Source organism: Calonectris borealis, chromosome 7 (assembly GCF_964195595.1).
Source record: "Calonectris borealis chromosome 7, bCalBor7.hap1.2, whole genome shotgun sequence".
In the NCBI taxonomy this organism is placed as follows: domain Eukaryota; kingdom Metazoa; phylum Chordata; class Aves; order Procellariiformes; family Procellariidae; genus Calonectris; species Calonectris borealis.
The window spans coordinates 28,380,867-28,404,428 of NC_134318.1; the positions used below are offsets into that span (position 1 = coordinate 28,380,867).

General features: G+C 58.5%; 1 protein-coding gene across 1 annotated transcript in view; it reads left to right on the plus strand.

Moving 5' to 3' along the window:
- Window positions 1-23,562, plus strand: part of SLIT1 (slit guidance ligand 1) — a 64,722-nt gene that overhangs the window by 5,482 nt on the left and 35,678 nt on the right. Inside the window, exons 2-4 of the mRNA XM_075155469.1 lie at window positions 7,296-7,367; window positions 7,667-7,738; window positions 8,389-8,460. Coding sequence (XP_075011570.1) covers window positions 7,296-7,367; window positions 7,667-7,738; window positions 8,389-8,460 — 216 coding nt within the window. The remainder of the gene's footprint in view (window positions 1-7,295; window positions 7,368-7,666; window positions 7,739-8,388; window positions 8,461-23,562) is intronic.

Genomic DNA, 23,562 nt, shown 5'->3' on the forward strand with positions numbered 1-23,562 from the left:
GGGAGCAGAGCCCGCAGCCCGGGGGAACAGAGGGGATTTGGGGTGCCACCAAGATGGTGCGGGCAGGGAAAGGGTGTCCCATCCGGGAGAAGGTGTACGAGCCCATGAGCCGATGTTAAGAGGGGCTTTTCCTCCGTCCTTGCTCTGGTTTGCTCCCCAGGGAGCCGGTGTGGGCGGGTGAGGCGAGCGCTGGAGCAGGACGAGTGCGTGTGTGCATGCACAGGAGGGTGAGGTGGGCAACCAAGGAGCCTGTCTTTGTCTCGCATCTGAGTCCTTCATGGTTCCCTGCCCGCTCCAGAGGTACTTAGTGCCGCGAACGCATCCCCTTTATCTTTATTGCTACCGAAATAACCTTTCATAAAACCTGAAAGGCAAAACGATGTTTCTGTGTGTGTTTTTCTGAAACGCAGTAAAAACCAGTTATGCGTTAGCAAATGGCCCCATCCCGGGGGATGTCAGACCCAGATCACTGCTCCCCAGCAGGCTTCCAGCACGAGTAGCTCCAAGGCCAGCTCCAGTGGCTGGCCCCTGTCCTCTGTCCCCGCTCGGGGGACAGCCAGGGACGGCTGCAGTGGCAGCAGCAGCGAGGGGAGGTTTTCCTGCTGTACAGCGCCAGGCTGCAATTAGCAATGTGGACAGCGAGAGGGGATGGTTTGCATCCTGGTCATTAGGGTCGTGGCGCTGCTGGAAGCTGGAAGGGAATGAAGTGGGACGGGGGCAACCTCTCCGTGGCGTTGGTGCAGGGTCGGTGCCAGGCTGTCCCCTCCAGGACCGTCTCAGGCCTCCCGGCCACATCCAGGCTCTGAAGCTGTGCTGAGTGTCTGCTTTCCTGGCGTGCATTTTGGATGCGTTTGCTGCTCAAAATAGCAGAGGCAAGTGTCCTGTGGGGGAGAGAGGCTGCTAGGAGGAGGAAGATCAGAAAAAAGAGAAGATTAATTTTTCAAGCGATGCAGCCGAGGAGCAGCCCTGGGCACCAAGAGTGGGAGAGATGCAAGCTCCTGGCCCTGGATATTTCTTAGTAGGAGGAAGCCCCAGCTCCAAACTGGGATGCTCCAGGAGACCCAGCTGGTCTGGGGTTGAGCAGGCACCCATAACCAAGCAGTTTGGGTGCACTTGTCCTCCTGTCCCTGTGGGTGCACTTGTCCTCCTGTCCCTGCTGTGAGCTGCTGCAGGAGGGATGAGCAAAGGGGGTTTCCAGAGGAAGATGCAGGGTGGATTGGACCTTGATCTGCTGAGTGGCAGGACGGAGCCTGAGGGCTGGGCTGCCTCCCCTGCCCTGGGAAGCAGAGGAGCCATGGGAGCAGCAATGCTCCTCACCAGGCTAGTCAGCACGGCACAAAAAGCCCAATTTTGAGGGTACACAGGTAAATCTGAGCCTCAGTTTCCCCGTTTATGAAACAAAACCGACCTGCTGCCTTTTCTCTCTCACACTGGGATTGAGCGAGGTTATTTATTTATTTTTAACCTGGAGGTGACACACCACGATGCTGCGCGAGTGTAAAGCACTCCCTGACTGTGAGCAGCTAATGGCTGTGGCATGAAAACCCCAGAGAGAAGTTAGGAATAGCAGAAAGCCTTCCGGATCCTCACCGTTACTCGCACAATCGATGCTGTTTGTAACACTTAAAAATTTATTGTGATGCTAACCTGCTTTAATATCTCGTAAAAGCTTACAGAACCTCCTGTAATCTGGGGGCCAACACCGTGCTTGGGGTTGGGTTCCCTTTCAGCTAAGGGCAGTTATTCTGAGATGAGCCCAAATAGCACATAGCTGCTCTTGAGCACATCACCCAGGAATCTGGTAGAGGGGGGTGGGCAAGGCGTTCGCCCTGGGGTGTATGGTACCCTTAAAGGGACTTTGATGAACCCTGTGGGCACCCTTGTTCTTCCTTGAGGGGTCTGGTCAGGGCAGGGATGGAAAGGAAAGTGAGGAGAAGGTGCTGAGCCCCTTGTATAGCTGTGTCAGCCCAGGGCGTGGGTGTCCCGTGGCCCCTCCCTGAGCAGCAGGCAGCAGCACCCCGAACCCCTCTTGCACCTTGGAGGGGATGGGGTTAGCACCCAGCCATGCCCCCATGGGCCGCAGGGAGCTGGCAGATGCAGTGAGCATCCCTCCATGGGATCCCTCCATCCCTCCAGCTCTCCCAGGATTGGGAAGGCTCTGCCCTGCCTTTCGTGGCTTGGGCAGCTCAGCGAACCTGTGCTGGGACTCAATTACATTCAAGCAGCTGGGTGAAATCTTGAGACTTGAAAAATGCAATAAAAGTATAGGATGAAAGGTTGCAGCTGCTCTGTCCTGCAGAGCTGAGCGCAGGGGTCAGTCCAGGGTCTGAGCCTCGTCCGTGTTTCCATTAGCAGTCTGCGTGATGGGACATGAGCTGCTTATGACATTTGCAGGTGCCACTGGGCTGGGAGAGATGCAGGAGGGCTGGAGGGCAGGCTGAGATTTCCAAGTGGGCTTGGTGAACAGGAGGAATGGGCTGACAAAAAGGACGCTGTTGCCTGGTGACTCAAGGAAGGTGTTTGGTGGGAGGGAATCACCAACAGCAGAGATATGGGATGGGAGCACGAGCTGAGCGGGTCCTGTCCCTGCAAGGCAGAGAGGCCCTGAGGGAGGGCTGGGGCTGGGGGCTTGTTGGGAGGAATGGGGCTGGGAGCGGGGACCTGCATGGGCAAGGGAGTGGCCTGGGCTCCGCACCGTGGTGGCTGGGGCAGGCAGGGATGGGGTTCATCTGCAGCGAGAGGGGTTCAGGTCAGAGTTTTGGAAATGGTCCTTGAGGCAGGAGTGGTGACTTGCTGGAATAGGGCACTGGGGAGCGTCAGTCCCCGTCCCTGAAGGAGCCGCGTACACGTCTGTCAGGATTGATGGAGGGCTGTAGAGATACTGCTGTGGGGTGCATGACCTTGCAGCCTTTGCTTCTGCGCTTCCCTGATTATTATCTGGCACTGCTGACTCCAGCTGGGGTCAGGGCTCTGGGATGAGGGCTACGGAGCTGCTGGGAGGGGAGCCGAGTCCCTCAGGGCAGAAATGGCAGGCGATGAGGACCACGGATGCATCACACCAACGAAGCAACTGCTGGCCCCACCGGGCAGCGGGGCAGTGGTGGCCCTCGGAGCGGGGACCGCAGGAGCACAGCTGGCTGCAGGCGTTGCTGGCACGGACCCCTCTCTGCCAGCCCCTGCAGTCACCGCCCGGGCACTGTGCGTGCCCACTCTGTGCTGGCACCGACAGGGCTGGGACACATTTCTCCGCTTGGGGGTACAAATGCAGGGTTTCGTGTCGCAGGTTTTCCCTCTGCCTTCTTAAAAGCGGGAGTCTGGGGAGTGCAGCAGTTAGGATTTCTGCCTCGGTGGGAAAGCAGAGCTGAGCTGAGCACAAGGACAGGAGTCACATGTGTGCCGAATAGCTGACACTTTGCAGTGGAGTATGGATAGTGGGATTGCGCTGTCTGCTCCTTCCCCTTCCCGCTCCTGATAAATCAGTGCCCAGGGAAATATCACTCATGTTGGCTGTATTTAATAAATTACCTCTCAGCATTTGCACTCTCTGAGGTTGTTACTGAGTTAGTGTAGCTCCAAACCCTGCAAAAGGGAAAAGACGCATCAAACCCCCTGGGAGTGGAATAAGCCATCCAAAGCTAGAAACCAAATATAAACCCAGACTATGCAAATCCAGTCTAAGGAACCCTGCTGCAACACAGACATCCCATCTGGGAGTGGGATGATCCACAAGCAACATAGCAAAGGGACTGCTTGTTTTAATGACTTTCCTCTTCCCAGGGAGAAATGAGAAGGGGGTTCTGTAACTTGAAGGTTGCAAATAAAAATTTGCTGCCTCTCATGGCAGTGTGAGATTTGGGGTGCTGGGAGGCAGAGGAGAGCAGCCTGGATGAACGTGATAATGCTTTCTGGCATTAAACCCTATGGATTAATTGCAAAAGAACACGCCCTGCATCTCTGCTTTCAAATCACAGTCCAGAAATGCAACCAATCTGCCAGGCAGCTCCCCAGACACATCAGTCCTTATCGAAGCTCTGCTGCACGGGGCAGGGCAGGGTGTTTCGCTTCACTAGGAAAGGGCATGGAGGCAGCGGGTGAGCAGCTGAGCAGCGGGGATCCGGCTTTCTGGGCACAGCAGACTGTAATTTATCTCCATGAGGAACTGAAGGGGATTTAGAGGGGAAAAAATGGCATGAAGTTAAATAGCAGTGTTGCCTCGGCGTCCTTACAAATAAGCTTTACCTGCTGTTCGTTCCCATCTTGCTTGCAAAGGCCATCATTTACCCGAACAAAGGCAAGGGGGGATGCTGAGAACAGTTGTCAGGGAGCACACAGGGCCAGTCCCCGACAGAGCAGGGCTATGAAGGGGCCCTGGGACACTGCCCTGCTCAGGGACCGCCACCAGCCCCAGTCCTGGAGCACCCTGAGAATGCTCAGCGAGCACGCAGGGAGCGGAGGCTGGTGTGGGCTGGGTGGGCAGCACAGTTGCCCCCCAGGGTGGCCCGTCCCCAGGCACTGCCACAGGGCAGTGCATCCTGCCTCTGTCTCCTTGTGTTGAAAAGTCTTTGGGTTCAGGCTGCGCTATCCCAGAAAGTGCCTGGGTGAAAGGGCAGAGCCTGGTTTGGGCATGCGGAGGGACTGGCCGTGTCCAGTCCTTGGCTCTTTGGTGTTTCTGCATGTCTCCGCGCTGCTCTGCCTGTGCTCTGCCTCTGGCTAAGGCTCTGGGGTGCTGGTGCTCAGAGGACCCCAGCGGTGTCCAAGCCCTCCTTGGTCTTTGCAGGCTGAGGTGTAAGTCTTGGCTTTCAGATTGAGCAGTTTTAAAATCAAGCCTCTCTGCTCTCTCTGCTGTACTGGAGATTTTCTAACTTCCACTTACGCATTGCAGCCAGAGTAATGTTAGGTATGTTTAAAAGAAGGTGACACGGGAGTGCTGCCGGGGACCCTCCCTCACCAGGAGCTTGGACGGGTGCCGTTACCTTCAGCTTGGCGTCCAGCCTGGCCCAGGGAGCTTCCCAGGCAATCTGCTTTGGCAAGGACCCTTTAGGACACTGGAGAAAACCACTCCTGAAGCCCGGGTTTCTCCCTGCCCTTAGCTGGTCCCAAAGCTGAGTCCTTCAGGAGGTGGGCACACACATCTGCACGTACCGAGCCACCCCTCCTGCGGTGACAGATGTCCCTAAATCGCATGACCCACCCCAGCGCCTCGTGCCTGGGACTTACAGCCTGTCCGTGGGTTTTGCTTCTGGGAGAGGGGCAAGACTGAGCCCTGCAGGGTGCAGCCTCGCGGGTTGGACCCGGTCCCGGGGAGCCAGATATGCGTGCTGTGCGCTGGCCGGAGGGGAGCCGGGCGAGCCGGGGGGCTGCACGGCCCGAGCGTGGGTTTCGGTTTAATCGCCGGGGCTGGGAAACCTCTATTCATTCCCCGCTTGCATTCATCTGTGTCCTAGTAACGTGCTCTCCCCACCTCCTTCCCAACACAGGCACACACGGCTGGATAATGGCAGGAGCCCGGCAATCTCGGGCGCTGAATAGCGGTGTAATTATGAGGCTATAATGGCGAGCTGGAACTCATTAGCCATTATCAGCCGTTTCAGCAGGACAATGGCAGCACCCCGGGGTGCGCGGCTGCGCTGGCTGTACCCGGCGGCCGTACACGCTGCTCGGCGGCTCCGGGGCCAGCCCGGCGCTGACCTCGGCCCCTCGCATGGCCGCAGAGCCCGGTGGAGGGAGGCTTTGGCTCTGGATGGAAATGATGGACTTTGTATTCAGCTCCTCGTGTGGCATAGAGCATCCCTGCTCCCTGGTCCCGCTGCCGGGGCTGGGGGGTTATAGAGCCCTGGGTCCTGGGGTCCTGTCCGGGGCACTGCAACCTGCTCTGGGGTGGCACCCTCCTGCCTCTCCCCTGCCCTGGCTCCAGCAGCTCGCCCTTCCCTTGACTGCCTCGCCCTCTTGTAGTTTATTTGTTTCCTCTTTATTTCCACGTCTGTATTCAGTGCAGGCAGTGGATCTCCAGCGTGGGAGCCCTCCCCGAGCCGTGTGTTCGCGTGGGTATCCTCCGTCCCCAGGGCATGCCATGGGCGGATCGGCCTCCTGGTGAGGAGCAAACACTGCCGTGCTCTGCGCTGCCGAGGGGGGAGGCTCTCTCCTGCCCTTGGGGTGCTGCACAGGGACCCCCAGCTCTGCAGGCTGTGGGTCCCAGGGGTGGCAGTCCCTGTCTCTCCCTGCAGTGCTCACAGCCCGTAATGCAAAAACACACTGCAAAGCTAAGACTGCGAGGCACAAAACTCTGCAGTTCCAGGCTCAATATATTTTAAAGCAGAATAATGATAGCAGGGGCAACTGGAGAGCGTGGCAGGGGAGAACTGGGGAGGTGTAGCTGGCAGTCTGGGAGCAGAGCCCTGCCACGTGTGGGTCTGGCAGTGGGGCATACCTTGCCCGTGTGCTGAGCAGAGCCTGGGTAGGGCAGGAGCCATGGGGTGGGTGCAGGCACCCCACGGGCCACCCCCTCCCCTTTTTTCCACCAGCAGGGCGAGGAAGCCAGGATAGTGTCTCCCCTCTGGCTGGGGTGTCTGTCCCTGCGCTCACCCAGGGCTTTTGCACAAGGGAGCGATGCCAGGAGAAGCAGCCATCCCTTGCAAGTATCTCTTGGCAGTTGACACCTGAAGTGTGGCTTATTCTCTGGGCAGATCTTTCAGAGATGGCACAGGGCAGAGGAAGGTGTGAGGTGTTGAGCACTGCACCAGTTGTGATGCATGTGGGTGACCTGCAGCTGGATATTTGGAGGGGTCCTGCTTTTCTGGGGGACGGTTGTTCACTTCGTTATTACTCCTGCCCTCTCTAAGCCACTCTGTGTGTTTGGGATGACCCTACCAGGTGTTTGCTATATTTCCATAGTGGGGTGATGTACATCCAGCCAGGTGGCTGCTGGCGTTATTGGGCTGCTTATTGCATTGCTGATGGCTCTGGGGCTTCTGTCCCAAGGGGGGCATCCAGTGTGGGGACAGGGAGGTGGGGGGAGCTGGACAGCCCCTGCCCATTGCTGCTTTATGAAAGATGCAAGCTTACACACTCCTGGCCAGCCAGGCATCTGTGCGCCCAGCACTGCTGGCCGATGAGGATGAGGGTCCTCTCTGGAGCCAGTGGCCAGCCCTGCCATTCCCAGCAGGAAGCACATAAATGCAGCGGCCACTGCTGTCCTTTGGGTCTTCCCTGCCCTTTTTGGGGAGCCACTGGGGAGTCCCAGTGCCTGGCCGCCTCCTGAGTGCTTCCCTGCTGACCTCTGCCTCTTCTCTCCACAGGGAGCTCAACGGCAACAACATCACACGGATCAACAAGAATGACTTTGCTGGGCTGAAGCAGCTCCGTGTCCTGTGAGTTCCTGTCGAGGGGCCGGCTGTGCCGGCCTTGGTGGGTGCCGTGCTTGGCTTGTGACCCCTCCTGGGGCTGGTAGAGATGATGCTGAGCCCTTTCGTGGGCATCTGCTGGCGGGGCTGGAGGGTGTCCGTGTTGGGCTGAGCATGGTGGGCTTCCAGCCAGGAGGGAGTGGGGAGAGAGAGGCCGGGTTGTGTTGAAGGGATGGTGGGAGCGAGGTGGCCCTGGGTCCGGAGGAGCATCGGGGACCCCGCTGGTGGGACCACCTTTCTGGAAAGCCGACCCTTTCTCTCCGCAGGCAGCTGATGGAAAACCAGATCAGCACGGTGGAGCGTGGGGCATTCGATGACATGAAGGAGCTGGAGCGGCTGTGAGTGCCCAGGCGCGGAGGCGGGTCGGCGAGGGGCCGCTGGGTTTAGTCGCAGAGAGCATCCTTTCCTTTTTGCCTTAAACCATAATATATCAGTGCCACCTGACTTCAAACAGCTTCTCTGCTGCGTGGCGGCGGTATTTTACAGTGTGGGAAGCAAACCTGTTTCTGTTTCTATAGATCTTAAAGTCCTTTCTGACACTTTTGAGGTGAGGGGCAGGTTAAACACAAATCACTCTCACTGTTATCAGCTGTGTCCTGTGTGTTAGTGAGGGAGCCGTAAGTTCCAGTCCAGTACTCAGTAAAATAGCTCAGCAGTTTAAAAATCCTGAGCTGCTCGAGCGAATATGAGGAGCTGAGCAAGCAGCAGGTTAACAGTGCAGTTAAGCAGCAATCAGCAGTTAACAGCTTGGAGTCCTGTCTGCATGTAATTACAATATTGTGAGTAAGCTATTAATGCCCCGTTGGTTGCCCCCGTCTGGGAGTGCCATGAGTGGGACGGGGGTGTCCTCGCCAGGTGGGATGCTCTGCTCTAATGGCCCCTCTGAATGAACCAAAGCACCCCAGCTGTGCCCGGAGCTGCCAGCTGGGTTGCAGGGGGGGTGATTGTTTTGCCCCCGAAACTTTGACCCTTTCCTCCTCCCCTCCAGACGGCTGAACCGCAACCAGCTGCACACCCTGCCCGAGCTCCTCTTCCAGAACAACCAGGCGCTGTCGCGGCTGTAAGTACCCTCCATGCCGGTGGGGCTCCTCTGCCCGACCATGGTATAGGCTCGCTTGCGGGGCTGCTCGGGGCTGCCGTGGGGTTTGGAGCGGCATTGATGTCCCAAGAGGGTGCTGCTTCTGGGGGGTTGTGCTGGTGGTTACTGGTGTCTTGTCCCAGTGAGTGCCCAGCGCGTGGCAGGGGAATGCACCCTGTTTCTGAGTGACCCGAGCATGCTGCATGGCAGGGAATCGGCTTTGCCTTGCAGAACACCTGAGACCTGTTAAAGACTGCATTAAACGTCCTTGCAGTGCATGGAGATGTGGAAGGAGATGCTGGCAGTTCGGGCTGGCATCACCGAGCTGGGCTGTGCCAGTTGCAGAGGTGCTGCGAGCCCTGCAGCCTCTTCTCTGGGTGCGGATCACAGGCTCTGGAGTGGGGTGCCCTTACGTCCTAGACCGGGTTGTCATGAAGGGAGGGTGAAAGAAGATGTCCCCAAGGGGGTTGCATCCTGCCCAGAGACCTCCAGAGAGCACAGAGAGCCCCACAGCCCTGCTCAAGAGCTGCCTTTCTGCTGGTGTCCGGAGCAGCCTGGGGAAGGAAGGGGAAGCCCTGCCCGGGGCAGATCCAGCCCCTCGTGCCTGCTGCCCCCTCCCCGCACAGCCCTGCCTGCCCCCATCCCTGCCTGTCCCTCTGCACCTGCAGGAACACCCCCAGGGACTGTCTCTTGTCGGGCAAGACCCAGCTCTGCAGACCCCTCTGTTCCTCCTCCCTCCGTGCAGCAGCAGGCTGCCTGGGGAGGGCTGCTGGGGTTTTGATAAATATTCTCTTTTCCATATGGGCTTTCCCTTGCCTAGGGCTGTTTTGCTTGGGCAACGGTGCCCTCCGCAGTGCCAGCATTGTTCAAACTGCAGGAAATCGTCTTAACAAAGCATTTACCAGCTCTCAGCGATGTCAGGCACCATGTACATTGGGAAGGGGGCTGTGAGGAGGAGAGGGTGCATGCCAAACTGGGGCTGGGTGCTCTCCATCACTTGGAGAAGATGCTTACACCCCGTGGCTGATTTGCAGTGCGTAGGAGCAGGGCAGTTATGGCTGGGACATGAGCTCTCTGCTTACTGCATCTTGTATCTCCATTTCTCAGCTGTGAAATGAGGATGCCAGGTCCCTGCCGGGGCAAGGTAGGAGTGGATGAAATATCTGAATGGGCTGAGACATTGCCAGGACAGGCACGGCTGCGTCCAGAGCCAGGCAGCCCTGCCGGCGCAGGCAGGCTGCAGCTGAGCCGTTTTGCTCAGCGGCGATGCCGATTTCTTCCAACAGTGCCAGGGAGTCAGTCCCGGAGTCCAGCCGGAGGCAGTGTAATGAAGGGTTAAAACGCCGTGTGCATTGCCAGCGTGGGATGTGTGAAATGGTGGACCTGTGCCAAAGATGGGCCTAGGTAATGGCAGCTGATAGCACAGGCGTTCAATTAATTATCAAATGGCATTTGTTGAGCTCAGCTGTGCCGTATCGTGGCGCCAGCAAGGGCCCATCCTCCTCCAGCCGCCCATTGCATAACAAAAACACGGTCGAGAGAATTGTTTTACAAACATTAATGTTTCCCTTTTAATCTTCTCTAGATTTTAATACCAGGCTCTTTCAAAAAGCAAACCCCAACAATTCATTGGGGAGATGCAGAAGGGCAGCCTCCCAGGCGGGCTGTGCGGTGTGCCCCGCCATGGCCCCCAGGCTCGCGTGGAGCCGGGGCTATGCCACGGTGTGCATGGGGCTGTACGCACCCTCGCACGGTGTGCACGAGGCTGTACGCACTGCCATGGGTGAGGAGGGGTGTGCAAGATGCTCCTTGCAGCCACCCCATGTGCAACAGCCTCTGCCTGTTGCTTTACTGTTGCTTCCCATGATGTGATGGTTTTTTCGAACCTATTCCCTCCTGCCTGCCTTGAAGCTGTTTTCTGACCATCTCTGCTGTGACAACCGCTGCCTGGACACCAGCACCCGGAGCTTTTCTTGTGCAATCTGGGGCTGTGTGAGTGGGCTCAGATTTTTAGAGCCCCTCAGCTATAGGCAGTGCCATGTCTTGGGGAGCTTTGATGCACACTCGGAGCAGAGGGTTCCCGTGAGGTGCTGCGGGATCAGGGAGGGGCGATGCGCTGAGCCGCCTGCTGTTCCTCTCTGCAGCATGTTACCCCACACGCTGCCACGTTAGCGAGGGCAGGGATGCAGTGCTGGGGTCTGCCCGGGGAGCGCATCAGGAGCTGCTGCCCTGGAAGAGCCTCGAGTGTTGCATTTGGGCAGCAAAACCCTGCGTGCCGGAGAACCTGCTGCTCCCTCTCCTTGTGGCTGCCCATTGCTGAGATGCCCAAGGATGGTTTGCGGGGGACCCCGGGCAGAGCTTGTCTAGACACACCGTCACTGCTGGCTTAGCAGGAGGTGGGATCTGGACTGGTGCTAGTCTGGCCAGTGCGGGAGGTCATAAGGACACTCTTAAATTGCGGCAAACCTGGCTCAGGCTACAGGCATATGAGTCGTTGGGGAGCAGATTTAAGCTAAATTGAAATCAGCTCACCTTGAACTGAAACCGGAGCCTCTCCACCAGGCTTTGCGCTTATTTAACTGTTGAAATGGATCTGGGGTGGCCCTGCGGCTCAGTGTCCCCTCGCTGCCCTGGAGGCAGGCTGGGACCCGTGCTGGTCAGGATGGGATGAGATGGGACGGGAAGAGAGGGCTCTTACCAGCACTGTGCTCTTGCAGATCCTGGTCTCCAGACCATTTCCAGCAAACAGTGCCTGTGCAGGTTTCCCCATGCCCTGCCTGCTGTGGCCATCCACGACGTGCTCCTCAAGCTCCCGGGTACCTGTAGCTCATCATGTCCTCGCACCTTGGTACTGGAGGGTCTTGAATTGGCAGAAACTGGCTGAACGAGTCGGGCTGAGATCTGTTTAGCTGGGAAATGAGGTTGCCAGGAAGGTGGCAGCTAAGGTAGAAGGGCAGGGGTGGATGCAGGAACCAGTGGGAGTTGCTTAGATGGGTACCTGGGTGCTGGCCTGGATGGTCCAGCCTCTTCTAGCCTTAGTCTTGATGCATCTTCAGCAACACAGCAGTAACACGGCAGCAGGCTAAGGCAAGTCTGTTGAATGTGGGGTATGTGATACCCATAGAGCAGTTTTCCACTGTACTTCACACCTCATGGAAGTATCTCACAAACACAGATAGGGGGACCTGAGGCTCGGGTCGGCGTGGAGAGCTGTTCGTCCGCCTCCTGGGTCTGAGTGTCAAAGCCTAATCCATGTCGGTGGTGCTTTGTGGTCTCCAAGCCCGGCTTGAGCCGCAATTAGTTACTCAGAGCTGGGCTATAAAGAGCATTTGTGCATCGGGATAATGGAATGGGTTCGAGTTAAACCTGATCCGTCAGGGCTTAAATAAACTGGGGAATGGCAGGAAAGGGCCAGCGGAAAGCAAACCTCAAATGAGGGCATGGGGGAGGTGAGACGCCTGGAGAGGAATGTTTTCCCCTCCGTACTTGGGAATATTGAGCTGACGCCTGCCCGGAGCCCGTCTCAGTCTGAGATGGTGGGGTGGGGGGGCTGTGCCAGCGCTTCGGCAGCAGGGCCGGGAGGCAGGAGGACTCTCCGCATGGCCTCCCTTATTTATATCCGCCGCAATGAGCGGATAACTCATTAAGCAGTCCCGGTGGCTGGAAATGGTGCTGATCTGAGGTTTCGCTGGAGAGCGCCTGACCCCAGCGACCCCATCTCAAACTGGGTTTAATTAAACTGTCAGCACTGGACGGAAGAACAAAGCGTCGTGGGCTTGGGGGGGCTGGGGTCCCCCCCACAGCTGGGGAAGAGCGGGTCTCCTGCGAGCTGGAGAGCTGATAAAAAATGGGTCTTTCCTTCCATCGAGGAAAATTGCCCATGCAAGAAGGTGACCTCTGCTATTGCACTGCCCAGTGCTGGTTCCCGGTGCCCCGCAGCCGTGCACATCTTGGCTCAGCACCGGTGCCAGCAGACCTCACTTCAGCATCTCTCCTGAGCTGGCAGGAGGTTTTTTTTCCCCTTGGATTCCCTTGGGAGGGGGGACCGAGTTTCTCTCTGCTCCCTTGGGAGGGATGGGGGAAGGATGGGAGAGGAGTTTTGTAGCCCTGAAGCTCTTTCTAAGCCCCTTTGGGGGTCCTGGGTGGGGGATGTGAGGAGGAGAGAGGAGGCTGGGATGGCCATAGCAGCAGGGTGAGAACAGAAACGCTGCGGGTGCATCGTCAGGGAGGCAAAGACGTGGGCTGTCGAAATGTGCTAAAGGCAGCCAGGATGGCTATAAATAAATGGTTTTCTCCAAGGGAGGCTGAGCTGGCGCAAGGGAAGTGGGTGCTCAACCGTGGGGAGCTCTGGGGAGATGCTCCCGCAGGGGAGCCGCAGTCCCGGCTGGATGTATTCCCCGGGAGCGGCTGCCCAGCGGTTTCCCTTGCCGAAAGCCGCAGCAGCCACTCTGCGCTCGATAGAGTGGGAGCTGAGAGGGGATGAGCAGAGAATAGGGAAAAAAGGTCTTGTCTCCAGAAGGAGGAAGATTTAGGACATGGGCTGTGGCCCATCGGTTCCTGTCGGACCCATGCCAGGAAAAACGGTGGAGGGGATGGTGCCGCGTCCGAGCTGGCAGCCAAGCCCAGGGGTAAGGGCTGGCGGTGCTGCTCTCCCGTCTAAGGGCAGGGCCTCCCTGGAAACAGCATTAACATCTCAGTCGGGACCGGTGGCTTTCTGAGCCGGGGACATGTGAAATGCTGTAGGAGCTGGGGGGATTGTCACACTCCTGTGAGACTCTCCTCATGCGGCCGGAGCCGGCAGAGGAGTAGCGATGCTCTACACTTGCTTCTGTCTGGGAGCTGAGACAGAGACTGGGGGCTGATCCAGACCCCCTCTGGACCAGGGGTATTTAAAGATCTGGGTGACGAGGGAGCTGAGTCGCAGAGAGCACCGCAGCTGGATGCACTGCCCGGGCAGGAGAGGTTACATTCTGGCGAGCTCTGGGGCAGGTTCCTCACACCATCCCTGCATCTGGCCAAACCCAGCCCTAACTGCCTTTAGAAAAGCAGGCAGAGAAAAATGGAGCGGTGCTAAATAACTTGAGAAAATGCAAATGACATCCTTCAAGAAGGAGAGGACCACAACCACGCGGGAGGAAGCTGTGAGCTGAGTAGTAGCAAAACAGGGTGACAAGTGAAAAAGGAGCTGTCGGAGAAAGGAATAACAAAACAGGCCCCGCTCGGATGGGGCTGGCTGCGCGTGGGAGGTGTTGCTTGCGAGACTGTACCAGTGACCGTTCCTCTTGGCGCTGCACCGGGAAAACCCCCGGATAGGAAAGAGAGAGATGGAGAAACGTCGGGACAAAAACCGCGTGCTTGGTGGCGGCTGGGTAGAGGAGTGGTTCTGTGCCCCCGTGGCGGGTGGCCGTGCCGGTGCTGGTGGGTGTTGGGGGGATGCTGGCCAGGGGATGTGGGTGCTGCAGCTCTGCTCCCCTCCCAGCCAGGGGGACTCGCCTGCCTGAGCCCCGGTTTCGATCTGGCGGGGGATTTTCGGTGCCTGCCTGTGTGTTGGCTCCCTGGAAATCCTGCCGCGGGGGTGGGCTGGCTCTGGCTGCACGCTGGCTCTCCTGTGCCAGACACCCGCCCCGTCCTCCCACGGCCGCTCCTGTGGGGGTTTTGGCTGAGGTTCGCTACCTCCAGCGAGGTTTTGTGCTCGTTGTGCAGCCGGTGAGCTCGGCGTGCGCCTGGGAGCCTGCAGCCGCTGCGTGGGAAGGGGCCTGCGGGCACGGCGTTGTGTTTTCATCTTTCCGTGCCGGAGCGCAGTCGCTTCGGCTCCCCGGGTGCGTGCTCCTTTGCTGCCTTGCTCTTTGCGCAGATGAGTGCATGCTGCTGCTTGGTGTCTCTGCGCAGAGGTCCGTGGTCCAAGAGCAAGGTGCCGAGGTCGGGAGCAGAGAGCAGCTCCCCCCGGAGCAAACCTCCCCTTCCCCAGCATCCCCTGTTTCTGTCCCAGCTCCCCCCCCCGGCAGCATCCCCCTCCCCTCACCGGCTGAGGGCCAAGCGTCCCCACTGTCACCGTGCCCACGTTTCAGCCGTTGTCCCCTCGACTCCGGGTGCTGTACCCCCTTGCGCTCCCCAACAAAGCCCCTTCTGTCGGGGACAGAGCGGGGCTGGGGGGGCCGGGCTGGGATGTGTCCCCCCGAATACCAATCAGGAGGGGGAGCGTGTTTACACTGGTAGCTGGGGGGCGGCTGCAAGACCCCCGCACCAGCCGGGGGGACGGGGAGGGGGAAGGGAGGCCTCGCCACAGCCCCTGGGAACAAAGAGTCAGTGTGGCTTGTGACAGCTCTAAGGAAACGCGGGGAAACAAATGTGTCACTAATAGGTGGGGAGGTTACCTAGGAAAAGATGCTGCCAGGCGGGCGGGCGGCCAGCCCCCTCCCCGGTGGGCTGGCAGGCAGCAAGGGGCTGGGGCTGGCACCCCCGGGCTCAGGGGCGTTTGGGGGGCTGCAGTGGGGCCAAGCCAAGGCAGGTTTGTGGTCCATGCCTGGCGCAATGTGTCCTCGTGCTGCTGTCCCCTTGGGGACAGCATCCTTAGGGGCGCAGTAAGGACATCTCTGGGTTTTTGTGCTGGGTGTCCCTGCTGGAGAAGCGGCACCGTTGTGCAGGGAGCTGCTCGCTGCCTGTTTGCTCTCCCCCTTCTTCCTCCATCGTTAACGTGCCACAGACCTCAGCTTTTTTTTGGGGCCCCAGAAAGACTCCCTGGGGGATCCTGAGTACAGCCAAGCCTCAAAGCCTCACGAATTAAACACTTGTTTAAGACCTTTTTATATTTAAGCGCTTCCATAAGCTTTTTGGGACCTGATTCACGGTCTGTGGAGGTACAGGAGTGCCAGGGTGAGGGTCACTGCCATGCCCTGACCTGCCGCCGAGCAGCCTCCTCCTTCGCTTCCCACCAGCCTGGGCCTCCTCCCACCGGGGTGATGGTGCAGACCCTGCTCAGGGGTGCCCTGGCCCCCGACTCTTTTCTGTGCCATTACCTTGCCGGCGAGACGGGGCTGCCAGGAGCAGGCATTGCCAGCCGGCTGCCTGGAGATAATCTGCCCCCTCCCTCCATGCACCCCGTTGTGCTCCTGACTCGTGGCCAACTCTGGATTTCGGGGTGTTGAGCTGCTTCCAAGGTTTCCCTGGCAATGCGCGGGGTCGAGCCCTGCTCCCAGGGCTCCCTCCTTGAGCCGCTGGCTCCACCGGGCGCACCCTCGGTCTTGCTTTGGGTGCAGGCTCGGGTTTGGCTTTCTTAACATTATGAAAGCAAAGAGGTCTGGGTCTGTAGTGAGATGCAGCTTCCAACCCCCTGCCCCTTTCGGCAAAGAGTCCCCCTCCACGTGCTATCACCCTGTGTGGAGCATCCCTGCCCACCTCTTGGTGATCCCTACCACGCCGGCAAACGAGAATTTGCAACCCGCAGGAAAAAAATGATGGAAAATCAAGTCTTCCTAATGCTGGGCAGCAGTGCTAATTACACAGCTATTAAAACACAGGGGAATTATTTATTTCCTCCCCACCTCGCAGCTCATCGCCTGCATTGTGCCCCATACACGCCTCGGCCACCTTTGGTCCCCTGAAAGAGTTAAAAGAGCACTCAGAGGAGCTGATCCCTTTGTCCATATGTTTTGGGAGCAGAATAAAGGCTTTTCCTTCCCCCAGTTTTCACAGCTCAGATAGTAGAAAGGTTCAAAGTAATTTTAAAGAATCATGAGCAGAATTAGCCTCTGGTAATTTGACTTCCAGGATGTGGAAGTAAAAAGTCTTATGCGGTGATTTTAGGGTAAGTTATAACTTGGTACCCCTGCACGTGTATCCCACAGACGTGTTAATGTGCAGAGCCAGATAATTAACCCTCGTTTGCTGGTTGATTCTCCCGCGGGTGGGTGCTGGACCCCCTTGTCTCTCCTGCTGGGAATGCCATGCAAATAAGCCGTCAGCAGCTTCCAGCACTGCTTCCGACAGCTGCCTGCAAGGGTGCCTGTGCCGCGTCCCTTCTCTGCTGCTCCCCAGGGGCCCGTGGTGCTGTCGGCATCGGTGCTGGACCACGCAGCCCTGACCCCAGCAGCTCGGCTTGGTGGTCACCGGCACCAGCTTCTTGCCCAAGCAGGCTGCCTGGGCCACCGGCATGCTTTACCCACTGCGGTAGGTGAGTCATTTTCCCTGAGCTAAAGTGCCGTAAAGACCAAACATGAATGAGTGGGGAAGATGCCCCTTCTCACGCCCGGGGGGTTTCCTGGTGCAGGAGGGCTTGTAGGCATTGCCAGGGGGAAGCTGTCCCCCGCCTGCAGGGATGGGCTGGGGGCATCCCGGTTTGGAGAGCCCGTTTCCCCGTGCGTGCCGATCGGGATCCAGGCACAAGCGCAGGGCAGCTGCCTGCGCCAAGGAACCCCGCCGGCAGTGTGTTGGGGGTGGGTTTGGGGAGGTGGGGATTCATCTCCCAGATTCTCATCTGTGTTAAATTAATTATCATCCCAGGCTTATCCTCACTTAACCAGCAAGACGCAGACGTCTGTGGTTGGGACCCCCACCGCCCCGCCAGAGCTAAGCAGCATATGGATTAGGGAGTCTTACCGGCTGCCTCCCCCGGCCCCTCCGTGGTTCTTGCACCCCCCTTTGCCCGCGGAGGCTTTGGTCCCCATTTGTGTCTGTATTTCCCTTCTGGACAGGAAAAGCTGGATTAATTTTTAGCGCTCCCAAGGGAGCTGTTGGTAACCAAAGACGCCTCGCTGTCTTGTTTTCTGTAAACCGGGAGGCAGGAAACCGTAGGGATGGTTTAAAATAGTTTCCTCGCCCCCCAGCCCCCTTCTCCCTGTCTGGCCCTCGCCGCCCCTCCGATGGGGGATGGCGTTTGGGGCAGAGCTGCTTGGAGAGAAATAAAGTCGCTCAGACTTTTTGCAGGCCCTGGGGCTGGAGGAGAGAGGTTTCTCCGGGAGGTGCAGGTGGGAAGAGCTCGACTATCCTCTTGAGTGTTTGGGAAATTATAATTTTGGGATCCTACGGAGGAGGAATGAGAGGTGTTAGCCCCGTTGCATGGACAGAGTATTAAATGTGGAAAGCACAGGAAGAGCTCCCAAAAAGTGCCCCTCACCCTGGAGCTGGGAAGTCCTCCAGCCCCAGACGCCTCCCATGGCAGAACTGGGAAGGGGACCCAGGAGTCCTGGCCCTGCATCCCCCCCGCCTTCCCATCCCCGGTACGGCACTCAAAGGCGCTTTTGTCCAGCTCCGAGCCCCACAGGTGGGTGGGCGCTTCATCCCCCCCTTTTACCCCTGGGCTGGGATGCTTTTTCCCAGGGGCCGCCTTTGGCCCGTCGCTACGCGACGCAGGCTTGCGGGTCACCTCGGCAACGGGAGCCTGGGGATGCGGGTTGGGGGTCGACCCCATCATGGGACCCTTTTGGGATGTTTGCCTGGGAGCTGGTGTTCCTGCTTGCCGCGGACCGGCACGTACCCAGCAAAACGCACGGCCGTGCGTTTTGCTGGGTACGTGCCGGTCCGTGGCAAGCATGGTGGAAATGCAAAATCACTGCACGCAGTGCTGGTGCGTGCAGGGTCAGGGTGCAGGTACCTGGCATTGGGGTTTCACCCCAGGGATGCTCCATTGCAGCTCCTCTCCATTGCACAGCCAGGCTATTACTGCCCGGCAATTACCGCCGGCGCTATTAATTACTAATCATGGGGACAAAGTCAAGGCGGTGTAGTGGGGAGGGGATCTGTCCGTGTGCGGTAAACGGGAGCAAGCAAGCGAGGAGCAAACAGGGGGGCTGGCTGCATTCCCGGGACTCGGTGGCGTTTCCAGCTCTTGCTGTCCGACCAGAGGCATTTCTACCTCCCGGCGTTGCCGTCCCGCTCCAGCTCGCTTGTTCTCTTCCCCACGGGCGCAGCGTGTTGCTCATTCCTGCATCCTACAATTTCACAGCATCCCCGCAGCCGGGTGTTAATGAGATTAGACCCAAGCTTTAAGATGTCTCTCTCTATCCTTTGCCATCCAATTACACAGCCCGCATGGTATCTGATTGCCTGCGAGAGGGGAGGACTGGGGCTGGCTGGGATGGGAGGATGCAGCTGGTCTCTCTGGGTATCGGTCCCGCCGTGCTGAGTGGTTTTCTTTCTTTTCTTTTCTTTCTTTCTTTTTTTTTTTTTACTCCCCCCTTGGCTTTGAGCTGCTTCGTTTGGCTTTTTCATCGCTTCTCGACGTGGCGGCTGGGCAGAATTTGTTTAAATTAACTGCTTGAATGGCAGCGTTTGTGTGTGTTGGTGGGGGGGAGCTCAGACAGCACCAGAATGGATGAGGGGGATTAAAGGTGCCTAATGGGTTCCAGATGGGCATCCCGGACTGGGAAACACCCCCACAACCCCAACCCCAGCCAGGGGCTGCTGGCAAGGAGCTCGGGGCTGGGAGCTGGGATGCTACAGCGGGTGGCTGCCTGGCTTTTCCGCAGCAGGGCAGCTGCTCCGAGCGTGTGCCCACGGGACCAGGGTGCCCTGAGGCTCTCAGGGTGCTGGCTACCTCTGTGCTGCCCAGCTGTGCCTGGGGCAAGCAGGCAGATGCACCGCAGGAGGCACCTTCCCTGGCTGGCCCGGAGCACGGGGTGCAGCAGGCTCTGTTCTCCCTGCTGCGGGCTCTGAGGACGTGGGGCTGGGGACAGCCGCTGCGTGCGAGTCCGGCTTTCGGAGGTGCCTCAGCTCCATCGTTAGCTGACATTGCAAATACAGCCTGCCGCGGCAGCACCACTGGAGCAGCCGTTTCTGCTCAGCAGTCTTGGTTGCAATGTGAGGAATGATAATATTTAGTCTTTGACGCCTTCCCCCTGGGCTCTAGGGTACCTCGGGGCGCTCGCTCAGTCTGACGATCCTGCCGCTGCAGACATCAGCGTATTTTTTCTTATTTATAGATGGAAAACTGAGTCCCAGAGATAGGAGCAAAACGGCTTGCGTGGCCCTGCCAGTTGCATTTCCCAGACCTGTAGGATTTAGAGACATGGTGACAGCCCTCCCCGGCTCTCCAAGGGCTGTGCCTCCCACCCATGGCCAGATTTCTCCTCCAGACGCACTACATGGTGCCAGGGCTGCGTGTTCACAGCCTGCCCGGTGGCAGTGCCTAGCTTGGAAGCACGTCAGTCCCAAGCAAGATGAAGTGTGCAGGAGTGAAGGGCTGCTGGGGAGCGGTGACCCTGGCGGGGACTGCAGGGTCATTGCTTTTGAGTTTTATTAATGGCTGAGAGCGGGACATCAGCTGTGAGCTGGCTGGCTGCTGGGAATATCAACCGTGCTGTAGGACGGCTCATCATTTCGCGGGGGATTTAAGCTTCTTAGGGGAGCGGGCTGCAGAAGAGCCCATCAGGTTTAATGGGAGGGAGCATCCAGTGGTACCTTTTGCCATTGAAAGCTGGAAAAGCCCTGTTCCTGGGGGGAAGGAGCCCACTCACCCTGCAATGGCTTTTTGTGAAGGTTTGCTCCGGTGTGTCCGGCTGCATTCAAGCAGATGGCCGAGCTGGGGGATGAGGCAAGGCACAGGAGAGGAGCCCCATGGCAGTGCTCCAGATCCAGAAGGGCTGCGGCAGAAGATGGGGGCTGAGGAGGGACCAGGCAGGGTGGCAGGGGGGCACGCGGGGCAGTTGGGGAGCGCTGGCCGGCCTCCCTCACCAGCTGACCCTCGGCTGACGCGCTGTCTGCCAGCCCTCCTGGCCCTCCTTGGCCCCATGTTTGCCCCCGGCTTTCATTTCCTTCCACAAATATTGAGAAAATAAATAGCGTGGCCGAAAGGGGACGTCCCCGCGTCCCTCCGCACACAACCGCCTCCCCAGGGAGCCACGCAGGTGGTGACCCCGCATTCCTCGGCCCAAGGGTTAACTGGAGAGAAAGCAAATATTGGCTTCTCCAGGGGCCGCCCCAGCCCGTGCCCGTGGCCAGGGCTGCCTCTTGCCTGAGGAAGGAGTCTCGCGGAGCGGACAGGTCCCCATCCCTGGCAGGGGTGGTTGCATAAACCTGGCTCTTCATCTGGGTAGCGCGAGGTCCCCGCCGTGGTCTGAGCCCACTCCTCGGGGCAGGAGGTGCCCCGGCACGGCGGGGACTGGCGAAGCCATGTGGGTGACGAGCTGGAGGGTCAGCCTGTGCCAGGCACTGGCTGCAGTGGGCTGGGTGCATGGCTGGTGTGCTGCCAGGGCTGCCTGCCCCTCTGCCTATCGCGGCATCTGCACCCGGGACGTGCTTCTGTGCCTCGGGAATTGAAGGCACGCGACTGGAAAAGACTTGCGGCCGCCCCGCGGGGAGCTCGTGCGTGCAGTGCCGCTAGCACGAGCCCAGCGCTGCGAGCTCCCACTGCCACTGCCTGCCCCTCTCGGCTGGCGCCTCCTGTCACCCTTCGGCCGTGTGCATGGTTTTGTGGCTCAAGGGTTGCTCCATGAAGCATGGGACCCATGTTGATGCCAGGAGTCTTTGCAAGCCCCCTGCTCCCCGGGGCAGGATCTGGCCTCGGTGGGATCCAGCAAAGCGTATCCTCCTTCTCCCCCATCCTTCTTCACTCCCTCCATCCCGGTCTTGTCTCTTAGCAGCTGCCCCTGGCCAGGACCCGGGCTGTGCAGGGAGGGATGTGACACTTTCCATGCATCAGTCACTTTGCCACCTCGAGAGTGACCGCGAGGTCGTTAGCCCCCACGGCACTGGTTGGGCCGAGGCATGGGGAGGGATGATAGAGCATCCCTGCGACGCCTCCGCCCGGGTAGCAGCCGGCTGCTCTGCCTCCAGCTTGACACTGATCCCCGCTACAATAATGATAAGGGCGGCAATCAGGGAGGAATTAAAGGATAATTAATGCCAATCCACATGGAAAATTGCTCTCGTCAAACAAACCTGATATCATTTTTTTTGATGAGCTGACAAATTGGGTTGATAAGTAGCGACTGTGCTGACATGATATACCGAGACTTCTGCAAGTCATTTTACTCTTGCCTGGAGGATATTGCGATGAAAACATTAATATTCTGCAAAAATCAGTGTAGCATTTCTGACAATGTGCTTCACTAGTAGACTTCCCAGGGGAATTGCAGCGATCGCCTTTCTGGCAGGGTGCAGCGGGGCTCTGGTGATGATGACCTGATGTTCACCATCTCTGCAGAGCTGCGGTGGTCTTGGGATCTTCGGTGGCAACACTGACTTTTGCCAACCTCCGCCTGCGTCTCCTGGCCTCTCGTTGCGTCCTCCTCCTGCCCGGCGCCAGCCGAGGGTGAGCTGGGCAGTAGGTGATGTAGCTGGGGAAAAAGCCACCTGCAGCATTGTGGAGCTTGGTTTGGAAGGAAACACGAACTGATAGGTGAAAGCAGCAGGGCTGGTGCTGCCGGAGGGATGCCGATCCGGCGGGATGCTCCGCCTGAAACTCCTGCGCTGGAAAACATCCTCGTGCAAGGTTACGCAGCTGGGGAAAAAAAAAATGTAGGTCACAGCTACAAGATGGGGAACAGTGTCTGGGGACGTGGTTACACTGAAAAGGACTTAGCAGTCGTCGCGGCAGCCTGCTTTGGGATGCGGGCTTCCAGCGCTGCAGTGGGGAGTGATGGATGAGCAGAGCAGCTCTGGGTACCGGGGGCTGGGGGTGGGTGCCGTTTTGGGGGGCAGCGGGGAGGCCTTCGCTGAGCATCATTCCTGCTTCGGGGCCCACGGTTTAGAGAGATGTTGGGAAATTAGAAAGTGCTCAGAGATGAAGTGCAGGATAATTGGAGGTCTGGAAAACCTGCCTTTCAGTGAAAAGAATTAAAAAGCTCAGCCTATTTAGTGTATGCAAGAAGAGGTTAGGAGGGGATTTTATCCCTGTCTCTGCGTACCTGCATGGGGAGAAGCCTGGTTGTAGGCACCTCATTAATTTTGTAAAAAAAGAAAAAGAAAAAGAGAAAAAGCATAAAATCATTCAATAGCTAGGGGCTGAAACCAGACAAATTCAGACTAGAATTAAATTTGGCTTTTTCACCACGGAGAGCAGTTAACCATTGAACGCTCAGCTGGGACGCGGTGAATTGGATGTCCTTTAAAGTTGCAAAGGAGACCATACTTCTTTCGCCGGTGGTGAAAATGGGAAGGGACAGGGTTGGAGCAGGAATCCCAGGAAGAGCTCTGCGTCTGGGCTGGGTGCACGGAGGCATCCCAGTGATAAAATGTCCCCTTCTGGGTGATGGATGGCACCCCATCCGCTGTCCTTTTCTGGGCTGTGGGAACATCAATCCAGCGCCTCCATCCCAGGCCAGGACCTTAGTTGCTCGCAAAGCCCCCGAGCATCCCTGCTTTGCCAGGCTGGTTGAGCAAAGCCGGCTGTGACGGCTCTTCTCCGTCAGGGACAATGTGAAGTGACGACTGAGCGGGCACATCTGCTGGTAGGGACCGGGCTGCCGCAGCCGGGGGGCTGCTGGGGGGGTGCTCCCAGGCCGCCCCCCCTGCTCTCAGCCGGGCCAGGGGAGATCCGCTGGCGCCAGTCTTCCCACGCTCTCCCCGGGGGATGCTCAGCCGCGGCCTTCCTGACCCCTGCGCTGCAATCCTGTCTGAGCATCTTAGGCGGAGTTATATTTTACCAGCACGATAAAAGGGAAAGACAGCTTTGCTTTAATTTTATGAGCTACAAAGTACCTTGCCTGGTTAGGTACTGGCTGAGCTTTGCGTGGGCTCTGGCTCGGAGTTCACAGGGCAAATAGCGGCGGTGGTTGAAGATGCCGTCTCTCCCCTACGCCGCTCCCTTGCCCTTCACAACTGGTCTTCCTCCAGTGCCCCCACCTCCGCAGAGCCGGGCAGGATCTGCTCCTCTCCTCTTCCCATCCCTTTGCAGAGAGATGCCAGCGGTGACCATGACAGTGAGGCCAAAACGGAGCGCTCCCGGGTTGTCCGGCTGTGGGGTTTTCCTGGCTGCCGGTCCCCCAAAATTGTGCCTGGGACAGTGAGAAGGCGAAAGCTGGCTGTAGCTGGGGATGTGACTCTGGGAAAGTGCCACCGGGGCGTGCAGAGTGGCGGGATGCAGCGGGGAGCCATCGGTGCCCCCCGTGAGCAGGGCGGGGTGTGCAAACGCCCGTGTGCCCTCGCAGC